The sequence below is a fragment of the Aethalodelphis obliquidens genome, unplaced genomic scaffold (genome assembly GCF_003676395.1).
Source record: "Aethalodelphis obliquidens isolate GAN/ISIS:26980383/991018 unplaced genomic scaffold, ASM367639v1 scaffold2, whole genome shotgun sequence".
Lineage (NCBI taxonomy): Eukaryota > Metazoa > Chordata > Mammalia > Artiodactyla > Delphinidae > Aethalodelphis > Aethalodelphis obliquidens.
Genome location: NW_020837946.1, coordinates 51,315,303 through 51,329,850, shown reverse-complemented (window position 1 = coordinate 51,329,850; position 14,548 = coordinate 51,315,303). Strand labels below are relative to the sequence as shown.

General features: G+C 36.6%; 1 protein-coding gene across 4 annotated transcripts in view; it reads right to left on the bottom strand.

Moving 5' to 3' along the window:
• The window catches only part of CERKL (CERK like autophagy regulator), a 148,272-nt gene that overhangs the window by 100,354 nt on the left and 33,370 nt on the right, over window positions 1-14,548 (bottom strand). For all 4 annotated transcript variants that reach the window (XR_003437115.1, XM_027126728.1, XM_027126737.1 and 1 more), the window contains exon 2: window positions 3,611-3,853. Coding sequence is in view for 3 of the 4 variants with exons in the window: in XM_027126728.1 (XP_026982529.1) it covers window positions 3,611-3,853 (243 nt within the window). In the remaining variant the exon portion in view is untranslated. The remainder of the gene's footprint in view (window positions 1-3,610; window positions 3,854-14,548) is intronic.

Genomic DNA, 14,548 nt, shown 5'->3' with positions numbered 1-14,548 from the left:
TATTATGCAGCATTTGGCAGAGATCTTTGGAGGCTTGAGCGCGCATTCGTGTATGATGAAACTGACCCAGAACTGTCTTTGTGAGGCATGGGGTTGAGGAGTTGGCTCCTCCTATAGGACCTACTGAGTCTACTGAGAGGCAGAAATGGAACAGCCATTCATTCAGACCATCCTGATTCGGTTCCTTCATTTTTATTAGATGATTTCAAACCTGTTTTGTTTGTTTGCATTGGTTGATTTCAAGTCAATCTATTTGCTTTTAATCAGCAAAATCGCTCTGTCCTCCAGGACCATGGCAGAGAATATGACCTCATATATTTCACTACCTCCAACTGTTATCAAAATCAAAGGTACAAAAAGTAACATTCCCAAAGGACGATAGCTTAAAAAATATGTACTTTATTCATCTCTATAATTGCCTAGATTTTAATCCTGGATCAAACCAAAACGTCATTCATTAAACTGAAAAAATATGTGGACAGTATTTTTGTGGTGTGTGTGTGTTTGGACAAGTTGCTCTACTCCAATAAAATTGCTTTTACGGAACTGGGCTTTCTTGTGATGCCCTCTGCTTACTTGCTTTTGGTTTTATGGGTGAGATATATTGCGGAAGTTGTCTCTCACATCACTCAGCCAGCCCTTCATAAGCCCCTGGGGAGACTTCCTCATACCGTCAATGCAAGGAAGAGCTTTGCCTCTCCTAATCAAATGACACATTCTTATTTTATAGACCATTCAAGTCCCACGAATACCTGCCCATCTAAGGAAATTTATTCAATTAAGTTTTCATTTTCATTTTAACTTCTTTTATCTCTTCTCAAATGAATTTAAAATAAGAACACTGTAAAAGACTCACCATTAAAGTGGAATACTTTTTTATATATATATATATATATATATATATATATATATATATTTTTTTTTTTTCCTGTATGTTTCCAGAGAGATGAACCAAACTACAGCCTCTGTAGTTTCCTGTCTTCTTAAAACAATCAGGTCTCCTTGAAGGGACCACTTAGTAACAGTTCTCCTAGCTCTAACATTTCCCTTCACCTCATCTTTTGTGCATAAAATCGTATCAGTTGGCTGCCCTTGACCAACTTGGGTCCTCAGTCTTCTTGGTCAATGATTCCTGGCCTGAAAATTTCTAACCTCGCCATGTGCCTGCTCTTTGTCTGGCACCCATCTCTGTCCTGAGTCATCTTACCCCAAGCTGTGCATCAACTACACCAGCTGCCTCTACCTTGATCAATCTGGCAAACAGGAAGAAATGGCCAAAATAAAAAACGAAAAAAAAGAAAGCAAGACTTACAAGTTTATGAGAAGAAAAAAGTCCTAAAACTCAGTTTGATTATACTTTACCTAGATACCTTTAGAAATCCAATTTGCTTTATATGTCTATTCATGTACTTTATTTAAAATGTAAAATATAAATGCCATTCAGAAATTTTAGATACAACTGAATTCAAAAGGAGATAATATTCTAGTAAATGCTCTCTTTTCTCTGGATATTACCTTCAGAAAAATCTACCCTGAAATACAGACAATTTAAATATTATCTTCAAAAAACTGTTATCCTCACTGGACAGCCATGTGTACATCAATGAAGTTAGAACACTCTCTCACACCATACACAAAATATAAACTCAAATGGCTTAAAGACTTAAATATGAGACATGACACCATGAAACTCCTAGAAGAGAACATAGGCAAAACATTCGCTGACATAAATAGCACTGATGTTTTCTTAGGTCAGTCTCCCAAGGCAATGTAAATAAAAGCAAAAATAAACAAATGGGACCTATAAATCAAACTTATAAGATTTGTAGAGCAAAGGAAACCATAAACAAAAACAAAAGACAACCTATAGACTGGGAGAGAATTGCAAATGATGTGACTGACAAGGGCTTAATTTCCAAAATATACAAACAGTGCATACAACTCAATTTCAAAAAACAAACAACCCAATCCAAAAATGGACAGAAGACCTAAACAGACATTTCTCCAAAGAAGACATGCAGATGGACAACAGGCACATGAAAAGATGCTCACCATCACTAATTATTAGAGAACGGCAAATCAAAACTACAATGAGGTATCACCCCACACCAGTCAGAATGGCCATCATCAAAAAGTCTACAAATAATAAATGCTGGAGAGGATGTGGAGAAAAGGGAACCCTCTTGCACTGTTGGTGGGAATGTAAATTGGTGCAGCCACTATGGAGAACAGTGTGGAGGGTCCTCAAAAAACTAAAAATAGTTACTGTCTGATCCAGCAATGCCACTCCTGAGCATATACTTGGAAAAGATGAAAACTTTAATTCAAAAAGATACATGCACCCCAATATTCATGGAGGCACTTTTTACAATAGCCAGGACATGGAAGCACCCTAAGTGTCCATCCACAGATGAATGGATAAAGAAGATGTGATACACACACACAATGGAATATTAGTCAGCCATAAAAAAGAATGAAATAATGCCATTTTCAGCAACATGTATGTAGAGATTATCATACTAAGTGAAGTAAGTCAGACAGAGAAAGATAAATATTATGATATCACTTTTATGTGGAATCTAAAAAATAGTACAGATGAACTTATTTAAAAAACCCAAACTCACAGACATAGAAAACAAACTTATGGTTACCAAAGGGGAAGGGGGGGAGGGATAAATTGGGAGTATGGGATTAACAGATGCACGCTACCATATATAAAACAGATAAACAACAAGAATTTACTGTATAACACAGAGAACTGTATTCAATATCTTGTAATAAACTGTAACAGAAAAGAATAGAAAAAAAGGAATATACATATATACACATACACACACACACACACACACACACATACATATATATATGTATAACCAAATCACACTGCTGTACACCTGAAACTAACACAATATTGTAAATCAACTATACTCCAATTTAAAAAAAAACTGTTATTCTCAAGCCATCCAGTACATATATGCACTTGCCATCAATGTGTAGGTGGAAGAAAAGCAAATTCCAATATAAGCTCAAAAGAAACATTAATAGAAAAATAACAAGTGAAAAAAAATATTTAAGAATTGTTTTATTTCAGATTATCAAAGTTTCTTTAAGGAAGCGGTCATTCAACAGTTACTTCCTAAGTCATTCTATAAGGTCAGCATCACCTTGATAGCAAAGTCAGAAAAATGATAATAAAAGCAGAAAAGAAAACTACACACAAATATTTCTCACAAATATCAATGTTAAAATCCTCAACAAAATACTAGCAAACCAAATTCAGTAAAATATTAAAAGAATTATATACCATGACCATGTGGGATTTATTCCTGGAATGCAAGGATGGTTCAACATATGAAAATCAATCAATGTAATACACCACATTAATAGAATGAAAGGAAAAAGCCATATGATTATTTCAATTGATGTAGAAAAAGCATGTGACCAAATTCAACACCCTTCATGATAAAAACACTTAACAAACTAACAACAGAAGCAAATGACCTCAACATAATCAAGGGTTACTGTACTGATAAATACAGTGTCATGTTTAGATTAATAACCTACGTCAAGGAAACTAGACTCATTAAAAATCTCCACAAGGAGTACTTACCTGCCAAAATTTTCTTGAACTGTCTAAACCATACGTCACAGTGGTCTTCACTTAAATTAATAAGATCAAGTGTAGAATCCTTTAATTTATTTTGTTCCTTTTTCAAACATATGAAGAGTGTGATTCCTAATAAAGTACCACTTCTCTGCTGTTTAACTGAATAACGCCGTTTCAGTTTGACAGAGAATATGTCTTTGAGTTCAATAAATTCTTCTTTATGTAGAAAATTATACTTGGAATCACCTGAAAAGAAATTAAATTTTCTAATCAAAACCACTGTGCCTATATCTTATATGTATGAATAATAAATAGTGAAAACCCACAAAATCGTTATCATCTGTTATTTTACTGATTATGCTTTATGTCAAATCCTGTATGAGATGGGTGGGGATAAAAAAAGAAAAATTGGGTCTATTTTCCCATAAATAGAAGAAGTGGAAGGGAGTCCCTGCCACACAAGGCCTAGGACATTCAGAATCTGAGAATATTCAATGTATGAAGAATTCCAGGAACATAAACAAAGCAACATTTCAATAATAATAAGTGAGTATCATGCAAGAGGCTTCCTGGTACTTACAAGGACAGAGTAAAGTAACGGAAAGAAGAGAATTCACTAACAGAAGTGAGTTTATGACAGGTTGTTGAAGGCAACATGTAAAGGAAAGAAAATTTACATTCTAGGGAAAGTAACACATATGCAAAAAGGAAACAGAGCAAGATTACTGTGAGCAGAAAGCATTATGAATGCCTGCTATTCTAAAAAGAAAGATCCACCTGAATCTTACTATAGTCAGACTTTATTTTATAGTGGCATGAAATTTTACTGGTTATGTTTAAACACAGGTCAGAAAACACCTGTTGTTGTGATAATGGACTTTTTCAACTGACTCTCAAAGTAGAAGTGTTTTATACTTTAAAAACAGTACTTTCAAAACTTCCACTCTGGCCCACATGGAATCACAGGGAATGCTTTTACCTTCTGCCTGAAATGACTAAAAGAGCACACCAGAGAAAGGAAACATCAGTTTCAGACATGGGACATTAGGTAGCACAGGACAGTGATCCCTGAGAGAGGGAAAACAAAGAAGCCATATGATTACAAGCCGACTGCCCCAGGCCACAGGGAGCAGAACCCTGGTGGAGTCTGGTTGTCTCCCTGAGCTGAGGAGGACTGAGGAGCCAGGAAAGCCAAGATGACTTAGAGTTCACTTGGAAAATTATTATAAAAAGGAGAGCTGCACAGAAAGAGAACTCTATAGATCTTCCCCCTGAATCTTCAGCTGAGCATGGATCTGTATATGTGTGAGGCCAGGGAAAGAATTACCCAAAGGATTAGAGAGAACAACACTCAGAGATCACACAGGTGTTTCCACCAGCCAAAGTGGAAAAATAATGAAATTTGTGGGACTTTGGGGAGAGCACTTAAAAAAGTATTGTCTTGTTAGTGAGCTGACCAAAGGCTGCTCTGATTCCACCTAACAAAGCTTAAGAGCAAGCCTCAAAAGGATTCAAGTGTTTCCAAGTAACTTAACATCCTAGAACAAAGTTCAAGAGTATTTACTGGAGCTGCAATGAACATTTTGGTACACGACTCTTTTTGAATTATGGTTTTCTCAGGGTATATGCCCAGTAGTGGGATTGCTGGGTCATATGGTAGTTCTATTTTTAGTTTCTTAAGGAATCTCCATACTGTTCTCCATAGTGGCTGCATCAATTTACATTCCCACCAACAGTGCAAGTGTGTTCCGTTTTCTCCCCACCCTCTCCAGCATTTATTGTTTGTAGATTTTTTGATGATGGCCATTCTGACCGGTGTGAGATGATATCGCATTGTAGTTTTGATTTGCATTTCTCTAATGATTAATGATGTTGAGCATTCTTTCATGTGTTTGTTGGCAATCTGTATATTTTCTTTGGAGAAATGTCTATTTAGGTCTTCTGCCCATTTTTGGATTGGGTTGTTTGTTTTTTAATATTGAGCTGCATGAGTTGCTTGTATGTTTTGGAGATTAATCCTTTGTCAGTTGCAGGACATGGAAGCAACCTAAGTGTCCATCAACAGATGAATGGATAAAGAAGATGTGGCACATATATACAATGGAATATTACTCAGCCATAAAAAGGAACGAAACTGAGTTATTTGTAGTGAGGTGGATGGACCTAGAGTCTGTCATACAGAGTGAAGTAAGTCAGAAAGAGAAAAACAAATACCATATGCTAACACATATATATGGAATCTAAAAAAAAAAAAATGGTCCTGAAGAACCTAGGGGCAAGATGGGAATAAAGATGCAGACCTACTAGAGAATGGACTTGAGGATATGGGGAGGGGGAAGGGTAAGCTGGGACAAAGTGAGAAAATGGCACAGACATATATACACTACCAAACGTAAAACAGATAGCTAGTGGGAAGCAGCCGCATAGCACAGGGAGATCAGCTCGGTGCTTTGTGACCACCTAGAGGGATGGGATAGGGACAGAGGGAGATGCAAGAGGGAAGAGATATGGGGACATATGTGTATGTATAACTGATTCACTTCGTTATAAAGCAGAAACTGACACACCATTGTAAAGCAATTATACTCTAATAAAGATGTTAAAAAAGAAAAAAAAAGAAAAGCATTTACAGGAATACGAAAATATTTAGCAACTCTAAATGGTAAAATTCACAATTGCTCTCATTCAATCACAAATCACTACACATGTAAAAAGGCAGAAAAATACCAGCCATGATAAGAGACAAAGAAATCAATAGAAACAGATGTAGAAATGGTACCAGCGCTAAAATAGCCCCAGGAAGCAGAGGCCCTCTCTCAGCTTTCTTAAGCCTTAAGCAGGCATAAAGATATTCTCAGACTGGAGCAAAAATTTTCAGGTGACTTAAGTTCTTTCTCTGCATTCTCAGGGAGTTTGGGGGCCTTTCCCAACCATTCAGCAAACAGCCCAATTGCTCCCAAAGCACATGTACCACTGAAAAGGAAACAAAGACAAGTTCTTCTCTCAGTGCTTATGGCAGTGGGATAGGGTGAACCCACGGGCAAATTTTCAGGCCTGTCATTTCCTCAGAAAGCTCAAGCTTCAGGTCTGCGTACCGTCTATTTCTATTGTCACCCGGTGACCTGAGAATCAATACCCTCAAAGTATCACTTCAATGGGAAACATTTATATATTCTAGAAAGTAAAACAGCCACCACTATTACTACAATCATCACTTAATCAACAGAGTGAAAATAATGTATCATCAGAAGCCCAAATGTCCCACGTGCCTTCATGAACAGAGTGAGTCAACCCACCCACTCTTCTGTAAGTACTAATGGATTAACCCATGTTGGTAAGATTGACTTTTCTCTAGTTCAATGGCTCTCAAACTCTTTGGTCTCAGAGCCCATTTACATTCTTAAAGACTGAGGGCCCCAAATAGCTTTTGTTTATGGAGGTTATATCTATTGATATTTACCATATTAGACATCAAAACGGAGACTTTTTTAAACACAAGAATACAAAGCACACACTGTATTAGCCATCAGGGCAAATATGTCACCACATATCTCAGCCTCTGGAAAACTCAACTGTACCCTCGAGACAGAATAAGGGTGCAAATAACAAATAACTTCTTAATAAAATTATGAAAATAGCTTTGATCTCCCAAACTCCCTGAGAGGGTCCTAGAACACATTTTGAAAATGCAGCTGTAGCATATTTTAATTGTTTGTTCCCTTTGACCATATAATAAAGTTAGGACCTTTTACAGACTCAACTTTTCAATTAATTAAAATTCTTGTTTCCACTTGAATACTCCAAACTGGTACAGAATGAGCAGTGAGAGTTCCTCCCATCTGCCTCCTTTGTTACAATATCCCAATAGCTTTGAAAATAACTTTTCTTTCTTATAACAGCATAGTGTTTCAAGCTCATCTGGATTCCTCAAGGAGCCTGGTTCCTTCTCAGGAAGAATATCTTAGAAACTAAAGCTGGACAGTATGTGTTATATATGAGGGAAACCAAGCTCTTTCACAGTAAATCATCATTAAGATATCTGCAGCTGGTGGGCTTAGTACAAGTTATTTGCACTTGTTGAGCAGGTAGGCATATGGCCAGGGTCTCTAGAACAATTGGGAGGGGCCAGGGAGAGCTTACATCCTTCCACTACCTTCAAGAATGGAATCGGGTCTTCCCTGGTGGCGCAGTGGTTGAGAGTCCGCCTGCCGATGCAGGGGACGCGGGTTCGTGCCCCGGTCCGGGAAGATCCCACATGCCGCGGAGCGGCTGGGCCCATGGGCCATGGCCACTGAGCCTGCGCGTCCGGAGCCTGTGCTCCACAACGGGAGGGGCCACAGCAGTGAGAGGCCCGCGTACCACAAAAAAAAAAAGAATGGAATGAAGCAGGCTTTCAAAGGTCCCGACAAATCCTCACCCTGTGGCATGTACTGTCTGTGTGGCAAATGATACCTTGTGAAGTGTAAAGAAACTGGCCTCCCATATACGGGTGCTGCTGGGTGTCTGCTTCATACAGCTAAATGTTATAGATAGGTCATAGCACTTCCCTACCCTAAAGGAATTTATATTCTTGATTATATCTGCGAGTACTTTTCCAAAAATCAGTTAAACAATCAATAAAGTTGAACATCTTTTATTTTTCATTTGTATTTCTTAAAAGAGTTGCCTCTACAAATGCATTTCTCTATTTCTATTTGGTTGCTTGTCTATTTCTTCTCATTTGTAGGACTCCTTCAAATATTCTTGAAATTAATCCTTTATTATATATGCATGATATATGTTACAAATAATTTCTTCTAGGCTAAACTTATAATATTCGTTATAACCTTGCGTCTCATATCAATTTGCGTATTTACGCAGTCAAACATACAGCAAATAAGAGCTCCAAAGGAGGGAAGTAGAAAGGGAGGGAAGGACCACTGAGGAAAAAAAATAGAGGGATGAAATATACACTTTTCACTCGAAGTCCTATATTAGTCTGAATTCCTTGCCGTGTGTGCTCTACTTTGGCAGTAAACAATTCAATGACTATTCCTAGTTAAAATCTCTTGTAAACTGCAAATTTAAAGATACTAAACCAACAGCCAAGATCCAACTTAATAGTGAAAACTAGAAAAATTTACGGAAACAGGGCGAGAATACCTATTATCATTCTTACTATTCTCAATTATTCTGGACATTCTGGTCACTATCATACATAAGGAAAATGAAATAAAAACAACTGATGGTGGAAGGGGTAGAGGGACAGCTGAAACTGTAACTATTTATAGATAGTATCACAATATATTCACAAAACTCAAAAGAGTCAACTTAAAACCAATAGAACTAATAAGAATAGCCAGTAAGGAAGCTGGTTACAAATATATCAATACCTAGAAAGAAAGCATAATGGAGATAAAGAGATCCTATGCAAATTATTATCCAGAAACAAATTTAGCAAAATGATCCTGGACTTGCTTGGGTGGAAAAGGCCATTCAAAATAAACTGAGAGACAAAGAATTGAATAAATGAAGGCATACCAAGTTCGAAGATTACATATTTTTATGGTATTCTCATTATTAATAACTACATTAATGCAATTCCAGTCAAAATCTCAATGGTATTTTCTTTGATGTAAGGGGCAAGGAACCTAATCAAATGATTTGCAAATTTTCTTGGAATAAATATATTAATGAAGAAAATGTTTTAACAGTAATGAGGGGAAGTACATATGCAGTCAGATAAAATACTATTTTTTAAGGCTATAATAATTTAAACATCTAGGAATAGATAAATGAATGGTCCAAAGAAATACTTGTAAATATTTTAAGTCACTAATGTGATAATGGTAGTATCCAAGTTCAGTGGGAAATATTCAGTGAAAGGTGATTTAGAACTGGTTCATCTTTAAAAAAGAAAAGAAAAACTAGATCTCTATTTCATAATATACACCAATATTCCTAGATTAGAAAGAACTTTATATAACCATAAATTAGTAAAGCCATAGCATGGCAATAAAGGCAGACATTACAGAGACTGAGATACTCAACACAGAAGTTATTTAATGCCAATAAAGTCCTAAAGACCCATAAGAAGTCACAAACAAAAGCCAACTGGGCAGAAATATTTGCAACATATGACAGTTAAATAATCTATTTAATCAAGAAAAGAAACACTTTAGTGGAAAAGTACATAAAAGGCCCAGACAGGCATTTCACAGAAGAAGAAATGCAAATTGACCAATGAACATATGAGAAAGTTCAATCTAATTAGTAATCAAAGAAATGCAAATTAAAACAACAAGATACCATTTTTTGCCTTTTAGATTGGCACAAGATCAAAAATAATGCTCAGTGATGATGTCGGTAAAGGGAACCACTCCCAGCACTGGTGGGAATGCAAAAATGGTAACTGCTGGAGAACAAGTTGGGAATACGTATCAAAAGATTTCAAAATGTTAATTGCAGCATTTATAATAGCAAAAATATTTGAAGCAATATTCATGTTCTTCAATAGGAGAACAGTTTAATCATAATCTTCAACTCACAAATGAGCAAATTAGATCTTTGTATTCTAATCTGGAAAGACACTCATGTTAAGAGGTATGAATAAGTGGAATAAAAGCAAGTAACAAAATAATCGGAGAAATTTGATCTCATTTCTTTAAAAGGAGAAAAAAACCCAAGGGGAAAATAAACAGTGGTTACCCATGAAAAGAGAGATATGAGGGAGTATAAGATTAATTTTTTCTTAAAAACCTCCCTCTCTGTAGTCAGCATTACATTTTATATTTTTTTTAAAATGGAGAGAAGGGAAAGTGCTTTAAAATATGCATATTTTTGATCCAGCAATTTACTTCCAGGAATTTACCCTAAGGGAATAAGTAACATGCACAATTTAGCTAAAAGAATGCTCACCCAAGCATTATTTGAGTGAAACTTGGAAACAACCTAAATATGAAATAACAGAGTATTGGTTCTGATAAATGAAGCAGACTCATATACCAGAATGCAATTCAGTCATTAAAATGTAGAAATCTGACTAGAAAAGTGTCTAAAACAGTGCACATTTCCATTACTGTTTTGTATATATTTACTGAACACATAATGCATGTGGAATATATTTCCATATGCACATATGTATGAAGATGCATATGAAAACTTGGAAGGAGAATGAGTTTGTGATTTAGTTTGCGTATATGAATTTCTAATTTTCCTACAATGAAAGTATTTCTGTAATTAATTGAAAAAGATGTTTCCTTTGCTCATCCTAAAATAGTTCCTGATCATAGTTTTAATTGTTAAAATCCCATTTTCTAGGCTTCCCTGGTGGTGCAGTGGTTGAGAATCCGCCTGCCGATGCAGGGGACACGGGTTCGTGCCCCGGTCCGGGAAGATCCCACATGCCGCGGAGCGGCTGGGCCCGTGAGCCATGGCCGCTGAGCTTGCACGTCCGCAGCCTGTGCTCTGCAAGGGGAGAGGCCACAACAGTGAGAGGCCCGCGTACCGCAAAAAAAAAAATCCCATTTTCTAAAATGTAAGGGTAGCTAATATTTAATGAGCATGTGCTATATCACTGTGCTATATCATTGCTATAAGCACTTTACATCTATTATCTCATTTAATCCTTAACCTGTGGATCTACTAACCTGAGGTAAATGCTTTTTCCTAAAAGAGAAGGAATTCAGGCCAGAGTGTTTACATAACTTGTCCACGGTCATACATCTGGTAGGGGCCAGATCCAAGATTTAAATCCAAGCAATTTGGCTGGTCTTTACCCACATTTCACATTAGTAAGGACCTTCTTCAAGTAAACACACACTCGTCTGATCCTCTGGATCTGTTTTTTATTCTAGTCAAACTTAAAACAGTAGGCAAACCATTATTCTGTCTCTATTCTGTAGGAAAACAGCAAACCACCAATGTCTTTTTTATTTATTTCTTAAAATAAATTTATTTATTTTTGGCTGCACTGGGTCTTCATTGCTGTGCATGGGCTTCTCATTGTGGTGGCTTCTCTTGTTGCAGAGCACGGGCTCTAGGTGCATGGGCTTCAGTAGTTGTGGCTCACGGGCTCTAGAGCTTAGGCTCAGTAGTTGTGGTGCAAGGGCTTTGTTGCTCCGCGGCATGTGGGATCTTCCCAGACCAGGGCTCAAACCCATGCCGCCTGCATTGTCAGGAGGATTCTTAATCACTGCACCACCAGGGAAGCCCCACCGACGTGTCTTAACTGAGTAGCAGAGTTGATCCTTAAACAACTCAGGGCTTAGGGCTGCACCCTCAGTGCTGCCAAAAATCCTCATATAATTTATAGCTGTCCCTCCGTATCCACAGTTCCCCCCATTCGTGGTTCCACACCCAGGGACGCAAACAACCACCCACTATTTACTATTTTAAAAAATCTGCATATATATGGACGCATGCAGTTCAAACCCATGTTGTTCAAGGGTCAACTGTATTTCATCTGAAACTTCAGGGTAACCTTCAAGGAAATGGAAAGTTAGAATGTAGCAACCAGGAGCTGACAGAAGTGAAAATTCTGAAAATCCCTGTAACTCTCTGAGTAGTATTTCCTGCTTTCCCTGCTCAGGCTTCTAATCTCTTCCCACATTTGCCCACTGATTCAAATTTGGGGTTTTCACATGGTCTCTTTGCCAGGGTGACGACAGGAAACTAAGAGGAAGAACTACAGATTTAGAACAAACATTTTGTTTTTATTTGAAATGAAAATAAAGATAATTGATCTGTGAATAAAACAGTTTTTGTTTTACAAACTTCTAACAATATGCAAATGTTCTTCAGCACTCTTTTTCTCAGCAGCTATAGAGATCTCTCAGGTGCCAATTTCCTACATAGTAATTCTGGCCTATTATTCATTTCTCCAATGTTAATCATTTACATGACATGAGTAAATCTGCCCAGTTCTCTCTAATCACAGGATACACCTGATTTTGAATAAAACTGTTTCCTAACATATGTGAAGATGTGTATACTAGTTTTATAGAAAATTATTTTCTTCTTCTGAATATGGTCTTTAGGATTAAAACTTGTTAGAATTCTGTGAACTTGAATTTAAAATGGTTTTATTTAATGGCTTGGAACTGTCTAAATATTGTTTAATCCATCATCAGATTAGATGGTGCTTGTCTATGTCTTATTTTTGTTTTTTGAAGTTCTTAAGATATAAGCAGTGGGCCAGCTGGCTCTGCGGGGCAACAGGACATTGGTTTCCAAGACTTGAAAGAGAGCTAAGGCCAAAGGGTCCTCAGGTGTCTAGGTGGAAAGCCCTCAGGCTAACCCCCAGTGAAGGCTGAAGGTTCTAGAGATCATCTGATAGGATAAGCTAAAAATCAAGAAGGTCACTGTTTCTCCTCAACCCCCATACCAAAACACTTACTCTTTGGGACACATTTAGAAAATACAAATATTTATGAAAAACATGATTAAAGAGGGAAAAAAAAGAAAATAAACCATATTCAGAGTGAAGACTACTGTTTTAGGGTCTATAAAAATTGACCACTTATCTACACCCCTTTATAAGTAATACCTTAAGAATGACTCAGACTCTCTTTATTCTCTATGTGAATCAGAAAAATACTGCTTTTGATTTATAACCTATATTATTTGTAAATTTATAAATGCTGAAACATATTTAGGTCTTTTATCTCTGCTTACTTTTTCATCTGCAAGATAGCTGCTTCAATCCCCACACCAGCCACCTCTGTTAGAGTATACAACAAGTTTCTGCCATGTATAAAAGCAAATGTTTTCATAACGTAGCAAAAGCCACATTTCCATGCACAACCTAACACATGCAGACAGTATGTAAAAGGGGAATTAAAAATATTTTTTTTAATGAAAAGAAAACACACTTCGGGGGGTGTAGTTTAAATATAACTTTAATTTTACCTTAATGTTAAAACATAGCTTTACTGGTGAAAAATATGAAGTCAAACTTTATCCATAAATTGATATTTGATAATAGTAGATAAAAATATGAGAATCATTTATAGACCCTTTCTCAGATTATGAGAATTAAAACCTTACAGATGATATATATTTATATATGTTTTTCTTTGTGGCAAGTGGTTTATTATTTGAAATCTATTGGTTCATTAGGATCATATTGGTGATAGCTAGTTGTTTCAGAACATTAACTGTCCTCTCACATTACTTACATAGATGCTGGGGACCATCTGTTCCAGCACGGGATTTAAGTATACGTCTATTGGATATCATGCTATTTATTTAATTCAGCACCCACTTCCTATTGTTGTATTTTCTTGGGGGGAAAAGTCAATTTAATTACAAGGAATAAAGATAACCTCTCCTGGCAGGTTACCCTGTCACCATGAAAGCAAAGCAGGACCTGCTTAAAGTAGGTTACAGTGGTTAACAAGAAGAGTAAAACCAACAACACTTAAGAATATTTAGCAAAGGTTTAACAGAAATAGAACAGTGAATGGCACTTTTAAAAATATTACTGTAAGCCCAGGGCTTGTCTAAATCAATCTTGGCACATCTGTCTGATGCAGACCGTAAACAGGATTAGAGATGGATTTATCTGCTTGGCGCTAATTGCGCTCACAGTTCCTGCACATGTCCACTCTTTAAAATACTGCCTGAAAAACAAGCCTGCCTGATAGATGGCTCCCACAACAGAGTGTAGACACACACTTATGGTATATTAGATGGTTAAGCAATGTGATGTCTAACAATTTTTTTTTCCAGCTCTTCAGAATTACTTATCTAATCCCCTAATTAAAAATACAAAATTCTGTTTGAATATACCACATACTGAGATAAATCTGTGAAGCAAGGGACCAATAAATTTGAATACACTTTAACTGTAAGAAGAAAACACAATTTAATTGTTAATAATCAGGTTAAACCAGGGTTTAAACAAATAGGGCTGCACCAGTAATTTACTGAAAAACCATCACAATGCATTACTATCCTCAA